This window comes from Anolis sagrei, chromosome 6, assembly GCF_037176765.1.
Source record: "Anolis sagrei isolate rAnoSag1 chromosome 6, rAnoSag1.mat, whole genome shotgun sequence".
In the NCBI taxonomy this organism is placed as follows: domain Eukaryota; kingdom Metazoa; phylum Chordata; class Lepidosauria; order Squamata; family Dactyloidae; genus Anolis; species Anolis sagrei.
In genome coordinates this window covers 15,686,162-15,698,739 of record NC_090026.1, presented here as the reverse complement: position 1 = coordinate 15,698,739, position 12,578 = coordinate 15,686,162, and the positions used below count along the sequence as shown (strand labels likewise).

The following is a 12,578-nucleotide window of genomic DNA, read 5'->3' as shown; positions in this document are numbered from 1 at the left end:
AGTTGTCAAGAAATTGTTTCTTCTGACAAGTGTGCATGTGTCCTTTTCTTTATACAATGCTTAAAAGCACAGACTCTATACAGTATTTTGACAATTCATGCAGAAAAGAATGGCTAAAACTTAGTGTTCCTGGGCAATATCCTTACTTGAAATGTATGTGAAATGTGAAACTAATTGAAGATCCTCTGATTTCAATGTGGGCAGAAGTATAATATGGATGGAATTTAACTGCGAATGTTTTTAGTGCTGTTTATGTTTAATTCTGTGTGAATATATGCATATTTGAATATTTTAAATTGTATACTATTGCTTTTATGTCAAGCAGCTTTGAGTCCCCTTTATAGAGATAAAGTGGGGTATAAATAAATGTAATAATAATAATAATAATAATAATAATAATAATAATAATAATATACTTTGAGTTGTTGTAAGTTTTTGGGCTATATGGCCATGTTCTAGAAGCATTCTCTCTTGATGTTTCACCTGCATCTATGGCAGGTATCCTCAGAGGATGTAAGGACTGTTGGAAACTAAGAAAATTGGGTTTATATATCTGTGGAATGTTTATATATCTGTGGGAGAGTTCTTTCTCCCACCCTGGACATTCCACAGATATATAAACCCAATTTTCCTAGTTTCCAACAGACCACACAACCTCTGAGGATTCCTACCATAGATGCAGGTAAAACATCAGGAGAGAGTGCTTCAAGAACATAGCCATATAGCCTGAAAAACCTACAACAACCCAGTGATTCCAGCCATGAAAGCCTTTGACAATATATACTTTATTTACTGTATTTATATTCTGCTCTATCTCCCCGAGGGAACTCAGGCCAGATTACAGAACACATATATGGCAAACATTCAATGCTATAATACAATTGACAAGGACAGACAGTACATAAACAGGGCTATAGATTTTTCCCATGTTTATCCATCTCCAGAATCTGGAGGCTGTGCTCAACTCTGGCCACAGGGGTGCTGTCGCACCATCTTTCTTGCTGAGGAGCTTTTTGTTGTCTGTAGACCACTGGTTCTCAACCTGTGGATCCCCAGATGTTTGGTCTTCAACTTCCAGAAATCCTAACAGCTAGTAAACTATATTGTCGAAGGATTTCATGGGCTTTTTCCTTTTTCCTAGTTCCAACAGACCTCACTACCTCTGAGGATGCTTGCCATAGATGCAGGCAAAACGTCAGGAGAGAATGCCTCTAGAACATGGCCATATAGCCCAAAAAATCCTACAACAGCCCAGCTGGTAAACTGGCTGGGATTTCTGGGAGTTGTAAGCCAAAACACTGGGGGACTCACAGGTTGAGAACCACTGCCATAGACGACCTCCAGATCGAATCGTCGGCATGTCCTTGTGGGTGCCTTTTATTGCCTCACCACTTCAAGCGGTACCTATTTATCTAATCACATTACAGTTTTCGATCTGCCAGGTGGGCAGAAGCTGGACTGACAGCGGGAAGCTCACCTCAAGCTGGGCTTGAACTGTTAACCTTTCGATTGGCAAGATTTTCTGCAGCTGGCAGCTAACCTGTTGTGCTAAAGCCTGGCCAATAACAATTATTATTATTCGAGTAGATGGCCCATGTGGGGTTGGACTAGATGTCCCATGTGCTCTCTTCCAATTCTATTATTGTATGATTCTATGATTCTATTGGTGACATCTAAACAGTCCCTGCCAGTTGTAACACTTGGACTATGAGTGAGACAAGTAGATCATATATTTCTAGCATCCTGCAAACATCAAGGAAAGTGATGCATTTGCATAGTAATGGGAAAAAGGTTGCAGTTTAATGATAAAGCCAGAATTTGGAAGTGTTTTCCCACCCCACCCCTCCTGCAGAAACTCCCTAGCCAGCAGGGATATTAGTGTCTGACAAGTGATTGTTCTGAATATGAGTAAATCCACTAAGAAGCAGCAATTGGCCATAACTACTAACTTTGTTTTCTTCCTCCTTGTGTCAGTTTGCCCTCATACAGTTCTCAGACAAATACCTGGAACACTTTAATTTCAACAGCAAAGACCCAGAGCAACTTGTTCTGGATATTCATCAGGTCAGTGGATGGACCCGAACAGCTACAGCCATCCGAAGAGTGGTGTAGGTCCCTCTTAGCCATATCATCTTACTCCTCCCTTCTTTCCTTCTGTCTCTTGTCTTCTTCTTTGTACAATCAGTCGAATCATCTTTTTTTCCCTTTCTCTCTCTCTTTACAAGCCGGGAACTGTTCACCTCAGAGAAGGGAGCTCAGAAAGGAGCCACCAGGATTCTTATTGTGATAACAGACGGGGTGAAGACTGACAGCCTTCAGTACTGGCAAGTGATTCCGGAGGCTGAGCAAGCAGGGATCATCCGCTATGCTATTGGGGTGAGGATTTAGCAAGGGTGAGCATTTTGATTTGAGCAGCTTCACATATAAACAAAAAACCAAGATTATGGCAACCGGACTAATTGATAATTGGCAAATAGAGGGAGAAAACGTGGAGGCAGGGACAGACTTTGTATTTCTTGGCGCAAAGATGACTGCAGACACAGACTGCAGCTAGGAAATCAGAAGATGTTTCCTTCTTGGGAGGAGAGCAATGACCACTCGATAAAATAGTGAAGAGTAGAGACATCACACTGGCAATGAAGATCCACATAGTTAAAGCAGTAGTGTTCCCCATAGTAACCTATGGATTTGAGAGCTGGACCATAAGGAAGGCTGAGCGAAGGAAGATAGTCGCTTTTGAACTGTGGTGTTGGAGGAAAGTTCTGAGAGTGCCTTGGACTGCGAGAAGATCAAACAAGTCCATCCTTCAAGAAATAATGCCCGGTTGCTCATTGGAGGGAAGAATATTAGAGGCAAATATGATGTACTTTGGCCACATCATGAGAAGACAGGAAAGCTTGGAGAAGAGAATGATGCTGGGGAAAATGGAAGGAAAAAGGAAGAGGGGTCGACCAAGGGCAAGATGGATGGATGTTATCCTTGAAGTGACTGGCTTGATCTTGAAGGAGCTGGGGGTGGCGATGGTCAACAGGGAGCTCTGGTGTGGTCTGTATGTGTGTCCATGAGGTCACAAAGAGAAGTGGCTGAATGAATAAACAACAAACATATAAACCCATTAATTCTATTGGAGAATGGCCATTTGCTTGGTTATGTGTACACGTTTGTATGTACATGTCATTCTCTCTGTGAGTCAAAGTTTGTCCTCTACTATGAAACCCCCTAAAACCTATTATTATTATAATCATCATCACCATCAACATAATTTATATCCCGCCTTTCTCCCCATAGGGACCACACAATAATTCATATATATATATATATATATATATATATATATATATACATACACACACACACACACACACATACATACATACACACACATACACACACACACTCCATGCAGTCATGCTGGCCACATGACCTTGGAGGTGTCTATGGACAACGCCGGCTCTTCGGTTTAGAAATGGAGATGAGCGCCAACCCTCAGAGTCGGACATGACTGGACTTAATGTCAGGGGAAAACCTTTACCTATACACACACACACAAAGATATAAAGTTAAAATACCAATAAAATACAATAAATACAATTTAAAATTACATTAAAAATTCACCATCTCCCCAAAATCCCACTCACAACCTCCATAGCAGTGCGTCCCTCATCCTCTCCCAAATGCCTGATGGCAAAAAAATTGTCTTTACTTGCTTGCAAAAATCCTGGTTTCTCTTGGGAGGGAGTTCCAACCAAACATAATTGAGCAGGTAGTGGGACAGAAAGAAGGTCCTCCTCAAATGATCATAAATTCCTAACAGGTTCATAGAGAGGCATGCAGTCCTTCAAAAAACCTGGACCTAATCCATATAAAACTGAGCAAATTATATGTGGGGGTGGGAAAATCCACAGTGCTCACATTTTTCTATATGCTCCTGAACTTTGCCTTTCTTATCAATGCTAGACATACCTGAATCTGTGATGGTCTTCTCTCTTTTTCCCCTGTGAAAGGTGGGTGATGCTTTTTCAAGAACCAATGCCAGGCAGGAACTGGACGACATTGCCTCTGAGCCAAAGGCAGAGCATGTCTTCACAGTGTACAATTTCAATGCTCTCAAAGGCATCCAGGACCAACTGCAGGATAAGATCTTTGCCATTGAAGGTACTTTAAGGGCTCTGAGCAAAGCCACCTCACAAACCTGTCCTCCTTTGGGGATGTAATGGGTTTGGGCTAGGTGAACAAGTTTCCTCAACCTTGAGGAGAAAGTCTTGTCAGATTGGAAACAACGATCAAGTGTCGTGAGACTTTTACCGCACTGTGAAAAGTGAAAAGACGAGCTTCCCCACCCTCCTTGGCAACAGTAGTATTAATATTGACTGAGACCCTGCATCATCAAACATAACTACCGTGATTCAGTCATGTCATTGGTGGAAACTTTGTGGAGGGTTTGGGGTTTTGCTTGTTTTATGAACTGCTAAATGCTCTTCTCTGCTTCTTCCCTTCAGGTACACAATCTCACAGCACCAGTTCCTTCCAGATGGAGATGTCCCAGGAAGGATTCAGTGCCTTGCTGACACCAGTGAGTCACTTCCACCCCCTGAGCACATCCAAAGTCCACATCAATGAATTCTAAAGATGCCCTTAGATGACACAAATGTGTCAGGAGGCTGCAGTATTTGCTGCTGTATTTCTCAGGGCTTCTTAATATATCCAAACAACAGTTATGTTGGGTTGTTGTAGGTTTTTTTTTGGGCTATATGGCCATGGTCTAGAGGCATTCTCTCCTGACGTTTCACCTGCATCTATGGCAAGCATCCTCAGAGGTAGTGAGGTCTGTTGGAACTAGGAAAAAGGGTTTATATATCTGTGGAATGACCAGGGTGAGACAAAGGACTCTTTTCTGCTGGAGCTAGGTGTGAATGTTTCAACTGACTACCTTGATTAGCATATAATGGCCTGACAGTGCCTAGAGCAAACTTGCCATAGATGCAGGCGAAACGTCAGGAGAGAATGCCTCTAGACCATGGCCATATAGCCTGAAAAAACCTACAACAACCCAGTGATTCCGGCCATGAAAGCCTTCGACAACAGTTATGTTGTCCTGGTCTATTTTCTGGAAATAACTGGCACCATTGGCAGCATTTTATTTCCGAGAGCTATTAGAACAAATACTCCCTTCTCTTCTCCTTCATTCTTTTTTATAGTGATAAAACTATGGTTCACAAGTTAAATAGTACATTTGCACTTTGGTTTTGTGTGTTTTCAAGCCATTTCTGACTTCTGTTGATTCTAAAGTAACCTTATCATAGGTTTTTCTTGGCACAATTTGATTAGAGGGGATTGTTATTGCCTTCTGAGAGAGTGTGACCTTCCTAAAGTCACAAAGTGGAATTCCATGGCCAAGTAGGAATTCGAACCTTGTTGTCCAGAGTTCTAGTCCAACACTCAAAACACTACACAACGTTGGCTTTCTTTTTGCAATATAACACTATACGGGCAGTCCCCAAGTTACAAGATAGGTTCTGTAGTTTTGTTCTTAAGCTGAATTTTTATGTAAGTCAGAACAAGTAAAAAAAAAATTGTGTAACTCCAGTCTCAAATCTTAAGCCCTTGGTCTAACAGTTAGGACTTGGCCTTGTACCCATCCATTCTCCAGTTCCCTGCCATCTGAGGGCACCTTTTCTTCTTGCCCAGACCTTTTTTATAGTCCTTTAATTGGCCCTGGAATTGAGTGGCCCCGGTCCCCTAGAAGGGCCATTGCTAACACAACATATGCATTAAACCGATCCTTGCACTGTAGCATTCAACCAGCCCCATGTTTCCCTTCTCCTTGCACTACCCTTGGTCCAGCCCATTCCAAATAGTCCAAGCCCCTTATTGAAATATTGGCCCCTGGCAGCTTACCTTGCATGAAGAAGAGAGTGGAACTGGTTTTAAATGTATTTTAATGTATATGTTGTGTTAATAGTTTATGCCTATGTTTTTGTGTTACATTGTATGTTTTTGTATTATTTTGTATATGTGGAAACCTCTCTGAGTCCCCTGGGGGAGATAGGGTGGTATGTAAATAAAATAAATAAATAAAATAAATAAAAGCTGGGTTGCAGTTGAACATCAAAAAAACCAAGATTATGGAAATAAGAATGATTGACAACTGGGAAATAGAGGGGAAAAACATGGAGGCAGCGACAGACTTTGTATTTCTAGGTGCAAAGATTACTGCAGACGCAGACTGCAGCTAGGAAATTAGAAGACGCTTACTTCTTGGGAGGAGAGCAATGACCAATCTCGACAAAATAGTGAAGAGTAGAGACATCACACTGGCAACAAAGATCCACATAGTTAAAGCAATGGTATTCCCCATAGTCATCTATGGACATGAGAGCTGGACCATAAGGAAAGCAGAGCGAAGGAAGAGAGATGCTTTTGAACTGTGGTGCTGGAGGAAAGTGCTGAGAGTGCCTTGGACAGTGAGAAGATCCAACCAGTCCATACTTCAGGAAATAAAGCCCGACTGCTCATTGGAGGGAAGAATAGTAGAGGCCAAGATGAAGTACTTTGGCCACATGAGAAGAAAGGAAAGCTTTGAGAAGACAGTTATGCTGGGGAAAATGAAAGGAAAAAGGAAGAGGGGGCGACCAAGGGCAAGATGGATGGATGGGATCCTTGAAGTGACTAGATTGACCTTGAAGGAGCTGGGGTTGGTGACGACCGACAGGGAGCTCTGGCGTGGTGGTCCATGAAGTCACGAAGAGTTGGAAACGACTGAATGAATGAACAACAAATTATATTATTAACTACAGCTATGCACACACACACATGCACTCTCTCTCACACACAAGCTTTAGATAGCAGGGCCTTTTGAATTCTCAGGTACAGAAGTCCTTGCCTTCCCAAACTACATTTCTCAGAATTCTGCAGGCAGCAGAAATATGGGCCTGTCCACTTTATAGCCCTGGTGTGATAACGTGGAAATCTGACCTCTCACTAGATGGAAAGGTGACTAAACTGAGGTTGTAGAACTTTGGACACATCATGAAACAATGTGATTTATCAGAAAAGACAATAATACTTGATAGAGTAGAAAACAGTGAGAAAAGAGGTAGATGACACGACAGGTGAATTGATTTGGTCAAAGAAGCCACAGCCTTAAGGATGCAAGATCTGATCAAAGCAGTTCATAACTGAGGATTTTGGAGATATTTTCTCCATAACTCAAAGGTTACCTGATGACAGCGAACAATAACACAACAAGTGGCATCCTATTATCTGAATTAGCATTAATTATTATGCATAATTGCAATCATAGCTAGCATATAGCCAATTGTAAAAAGTTTTGATTCTCTTTGTTGTTTGGTGCAGGAAGGCCCTGTTGTAGGAGCTGTGGGATCCTATGACTGGACTGGAGGAGTGATTCTGTACCAGAACAGCAATAGAAACCCAAGTTTTGTTAATATTTCGAGCGCTGCTAAGAGAATGGACAATGCGTACCTTGGTAAGTGTGAAAACCCAGTCTCTGTTATCTCTTGCCTAATCTAGAATCATAGAATCATAGAGTTGGAAGAGACCTCGTGGGCCATCCAGTCCAACCCCTTGCCAAAAAGTAGGAAAACCGCATTCAAATCACCCCCAACAGATGACCATCAAGCCTCTGTTTAAAAGTCTCCAAAGAAGGAGCCTCCACCACACTCCAAGGCAAAGAGTTCCACTGCTGAACAACTGTCATAGTCAGGAAGTTCTTCCTAATGTTCAAATGGAATCTCCTTTCTTGTAGTTTGAAGCCATTATTCTGCGTCCTAGTCTCCAGGGCAGCAGAAAACAAGCTTGCTCCTTCCTTCGTATGACTTCCTCTCACATATTTATGCATGGCTACCATGTCTCCTCTCAGCCTTCTCTTCTTCAGGCTAAACATGCCCAGCTCTTTAAGCCGCTCCTCATAGGGCTTGTTCTCCAGACCCTTGATCATTTTAGTCTTCCATTTTTTGTACAGCCACTATTTATTTTTTACTTTAGAGGCATCTGGAGCAAACCGTGCTCTATAACCTCTTGTGACTCTTTTCCTGCATCTCAAACACAGGGCACAATGTTCTGGCAGAACATCTTCATTTCTCAATTTGGTCTTTTTGACTAGCAGAGTTTGAGGTGGGCAACTGAACTAGAAGCCAATTTTTGCTCCTCCACCACCCATGGCTTACACAGACCCCCCCCCTTTTTTTAACTGACCTGGAACTTGGATTTCAAGCAGTCTTCATCTCTCAGTTTAGCTTACCTTATTGTTGGGGCAGGATGAGGGGAAAGCAAGTATACCAATCTGACAGCTCTGGAAAAAATGCTAGTAATGAAATTGTTGCAAACCTTGACTTTGAGACCAGGGGTTTTAAAGAATGGCTTTCAGACATATTCTCTTGACCACCATCTTCAAGGTCAATCCACCCCAACTAGAATTGATCACCAAATGATCACCAATATCTGTCCCCCTTTAGGCTATTCGTCTCAGCCTGTCCAGCACAATGGGAGAATTAGTTTTGTGGTGGGAGCTCCCCGCTATGACTACATTGGCAAAGTGGTTCTGTTTGAGAAGCATCCCAGGCGTGGAGAATGGCAACTGAAAGCAGAAGCTGTTGGAGAACAGGTATGGGTTGCATTGAGGGAAAAGTAGATGAAGATGAGAGACTTGCTGGAAAACTTCTAAATGTGGACAGAAGGTGTGAAGTCCACAGTAATTTGTGGATCAACTCACAGACATAAGAGATTTCTCCTTTTCATCAGTTGAGAACATTCACCTAATATTGTTTGGTGAATTCATACTAAGGAGCCATGGTGGCACAATGGGTTAAACCCTTGTGCTGCCGAACTGCTGACCTGAAAGTAGGCAGTTTGAATTCACAGGATGGGGTGAGCTCCCATCTGTCAGCTCCAGCTCCTGCCAACCTAGCAGTTTGAAAACATGCAAATGTGAGTTGATAAATAGGTACCGCTTAGGCGGAAAAAGGCAAAGAGAGGCTCCAAACAGTCTTTCCGGCCACACGACCAGGAGGTGACAACGCAGGCCCCTCAGCTTGAAAATGGAGAAAAGCACCTCCACACAGCCAGAGATGAGCATCGCCTCCAGAAGTTAGAAATGAAAGGTGATGCTTCTGCCTTTGTTTGTGTTGTGTGTCTCATTGTATATGATTGTAAAGGCATTGAATGTTTGCCTGTGTTTGTAAATACTGTAATCTGCTCTGAGCCCCCTAGGGGAGAAGGGTAGAATATAAATAAAGTATGTTGTTGTTGTTGTTGTTGTTGTTATTATTATTATTATTATTATTATTGGGTTTCTGTGAGTTTTCCAGAAGCATTCTCTCCTGACATTTCACCCACATCAATGGCATGCATCTTCATAACCTCTAAGGATGCCTGCGATAGATGTGGGTGAAACGTCAGGAGAGAATGCTTCTGGAACATGGCCATACAGCCCAGAAAACTAACAGCAACTCAGTGATTCCAGACATGAAAGCCTTCGACAACACGTTGTTGTTGTTATTATAAGGCTGTCAAATAATTTTTTCTGGGGCATCTATTAAATATTTCCTAATCCTTTGGCCTGGGCTTGGGACCAAAACTCTTTGGTTATCCTGATAGATGACCTGCTCTGAATAAGGAAAGCGGGGAAATTACACTGTTAAGTTTTTTGTTATTTCAGCCGCTTCCAGTGACCCATTAATCCAATATCATTCTGGGAATAGGCCACCATCAGGCATGTAGCCGGGGGGGGGGGGGGGGGGGGGGCTTGGGGGGCTTCAGCCCCTCCCCCCAAATTCTCATGGTGGTCCGCGAGAAGGCCTTATTGGTACATTATTTAAACTGTTACGTTTATTCATATCATGATCTGATCACCATGCTCAATATATCCCATATGCATGGGGTAATGATACAAAAGGTTTGCTCTTTCACTCAGACTCAGCCCCCCCCCCCCAAATCAAATTCAGCTCCCCCCGAAACAAAATTCTGGCTACGGGCCTGGCGACCATGTTTTAGTATTTCTGTTTCAGTCCATTTCTAATACAAGGAATAACAATGAAAAAAGCCTTTTCCCAAATGTTGATTTTTCTGCACAAATGTAACACACAGAGACTTGAACCTGAATGAAAGTTCACATGAATTGAGGAAGACAAAATATAAAAGGGAATTTCTCTCATACCATAGGTTGGTTCCTATTTTGGAGCGACTCTGTGCTCAGTGGACTTGGATCAAGATGCAAACACAGATCTGGTTCTGGTTGGAGCCCCCATGTACTATGACGCTGTCACTGGAGGAAGGGTCTACATCTGTGAATTTATGGCAAAGGGGACAAAGGTAGCTGTGTGTGTGTATATGTGTGTGGTGCATTCACCCTCACCTATGTATATATGTGCACACGTGTGAAGACTTTGGAGATAGTACATTCAAGATGAAAACAAGGAATTCAATAGCTAGGAAGAAGAAACTTCTAGTACAAGAGTCTCCAAAAGCTTCTGTTAGAAATGTCTATTTCCCTGTTAACATCAAAGCTGATGCTAGATTTCTTTATGTCTTTTAATGTTCAAACAGACTAACACAGAAATTGCTTCAAGCCCTATTCACACATTTATAAATCATAGTTGATAACTTTAACCCACACTATTTGTTAAAATTATGGAAAGTTATTCAATAAATGTGGTCTTTAACTGTTAAATGCCTATGATGTAATTTTGAGCAACAATTAATGTTTTGATTACTTTAATCCATCCCTCATTTCTAGTAAATTTTAAAAGATTTCTAAATGTAACAGTTTGACTAATGAATTAATTTTATTGCTTTTTTATGTCAACATTATTTTTTTCTGTAATGCTTTATCATTGGCATTTTACTTCTACTACTAATGCTTCCAAGCCTCTTCCCCTGTTCTCTCCGAAACTGAGAGAGAAAGGAAGTGATGGATGGTTACAGGATGACAGATCTATCATTCAAATGTAAGAAGCTATTGCTTGAGGGTTTTGTGGGAACAAAGAATTAGCCATATTGGTCTTAAATGTGTATCTGAGACATATACTTTAGCTTAGCTTGCTTTGGTTGTTAGCTTGTTTTGGTTATTCAGAAGTTGAGGAATAAAATACATATGTTTCTCAACCTGGGGTTCAGGACTCCTGAGGGGGTCATGAGGGGGTGTCAGAGGGATTACCAAAGACCATCAGAAAACACAGTATTTTCTGTTGGTCAGGGGGGTTCTCTTTGGGATGTTTGGCCCAATTCTATCATTGGTGGGGTTCAGAATGCTCTTTGATTGTAGGTGAACTATAAATCCCAGCAACTATAACTCCCAAATGTCAAGGTCCATTTTCCCCAAACTCCACCAGAGTTCACATTTGGGCATATTGAATATTCATGCCAAGTTTGGTCCAGATCCATCATTGTTTGAGTCCACAGTGATCTCTGGATGTAGGCGAACCATAACTCCAAAACTCAAGGTCACTGCCCACTGAACCCTTCCAGTATTTTCTGTTGGTCATGGGAGTTCTGTGTGCCAAATTTGGTTCAATTCCATCGTTGGTGGAATGCAGAATGCTCTTTAATTGTAGTTTAATTAAAATTCACAGCAACTAAAACTCCCAAATGACAAAAGCAATTCCCTCCTGCAAACCCCACCAGTATTCAAATTTGGACGTATCTGGTATCTGTGCCAAATTTGGTCCAGTGAATGAAAATACATCCTGCATATCTGATATTTACATTATGATTTATAACAGTAGCAAAATTACAGTTATGAAGTAGCAACAAAAATAATTTTATGGTTGGCGGTCACCACAACAGGGGGAACTGCTTTGAGGGGTCGCGGCATTAGGAAGGTTGAGAAACATTAGCTTAGAAGAAGGGCTCTCTTTGTTATTATACCTAAATATTTGAAAAAAAGCTGGAACCTTGGAACTGAAAGAAGTTTCCTAGAGCAAGCATGACACTATTTTTATAGCATTTCAAATTGCGTGGATTTAGAGTGCAAAGTATTACATTTTCAGAACAAATCCTTGATATCATTGCATGTTGATAATTAGATTGTGGTGTCTTCCAAATGTATGGGATCTAATTTTCCTCACTGGGAAAAAATGTTTTAAAGAGCTGAAAGAGTAGGCAAAGAGGGGTGTTGTGTGGTTTCTGGGCTGTATGGCATTTTCTCCTGACATTTTGCCCTCAATTGTGGCTGACATCTTCAGAGGATCTGACGGTAGTCAAGCAAGTGGAGTACAGCATGTGAGATGGGTGGATCCCACTCAACACATAAAAAATCTAGCTGGCTAATTGGACCCTTTACACCTGGATAACAGGCAATGGTTCTTTCCTCCCACCCTGGACATTCCACAGGCATATATATTCCACTTGCTTGACTACCATCAGATCCCCTAAAGATGCCAGCCACAGATGCAGGTGAAATATCAGAAAATGCTGCTAGAACATGGCCATAAAACCCAGAAACCACATGAAACCCCAACGATTCCAGCCACGAAAGTTTTCAACAATACAGTAGGTAAAGCGTATGCATCCCACCTGAAATCCCGTAGCTGCCTCCTGCAGAATTCTGGGACTTGTAG

The 12,578-nt window shown here is 41.8% G+C and overlaps 1 protein-coding gene across 1 annotated transcript in view; it reads left to right on the top strand.

The window, feature by feature from the left end:
• The window catches only part of LOC132779271 (integrin alpha-X-like), a 48,773-nt gene that overhangs the window by 13,399 nt on the left and 22,796 nt on the right, over positions 1 to 12,578 (top strand). The window contains exons 7-13 of the mRNA XM_067469818.1: positions 1,975 to 2,108; positions 2,226 to 2,376; positions 4,005 to 4,155; positions 4,500 to 4,573; positions 7,357 to 7,489; positions 8,478 to 8,626; positions 10,183 to 10,332. Of these exons, the coding sequence (XP_067325919.1) occupies positions 1,975 to 2,108; positions 2,226 to 2,376; positions 4,005 to 4,155; positions 4,500 to 4,573; positions 7,357 to 7,489; positions 8,478 to 8,626; positions 10,183 to 10,332 (942 nt within the window). The remainder of the gene's footprint in view (positions 1 to 1,974; positions 2,109 to 2,225; positions 2,377 to 4,004; positions 4,156 to 4,499; positions 4,574 to 7,356; positions 7,490 to 8,477; positions 8,627 to 10,182; positions 10,333 to 12,578) is intronic.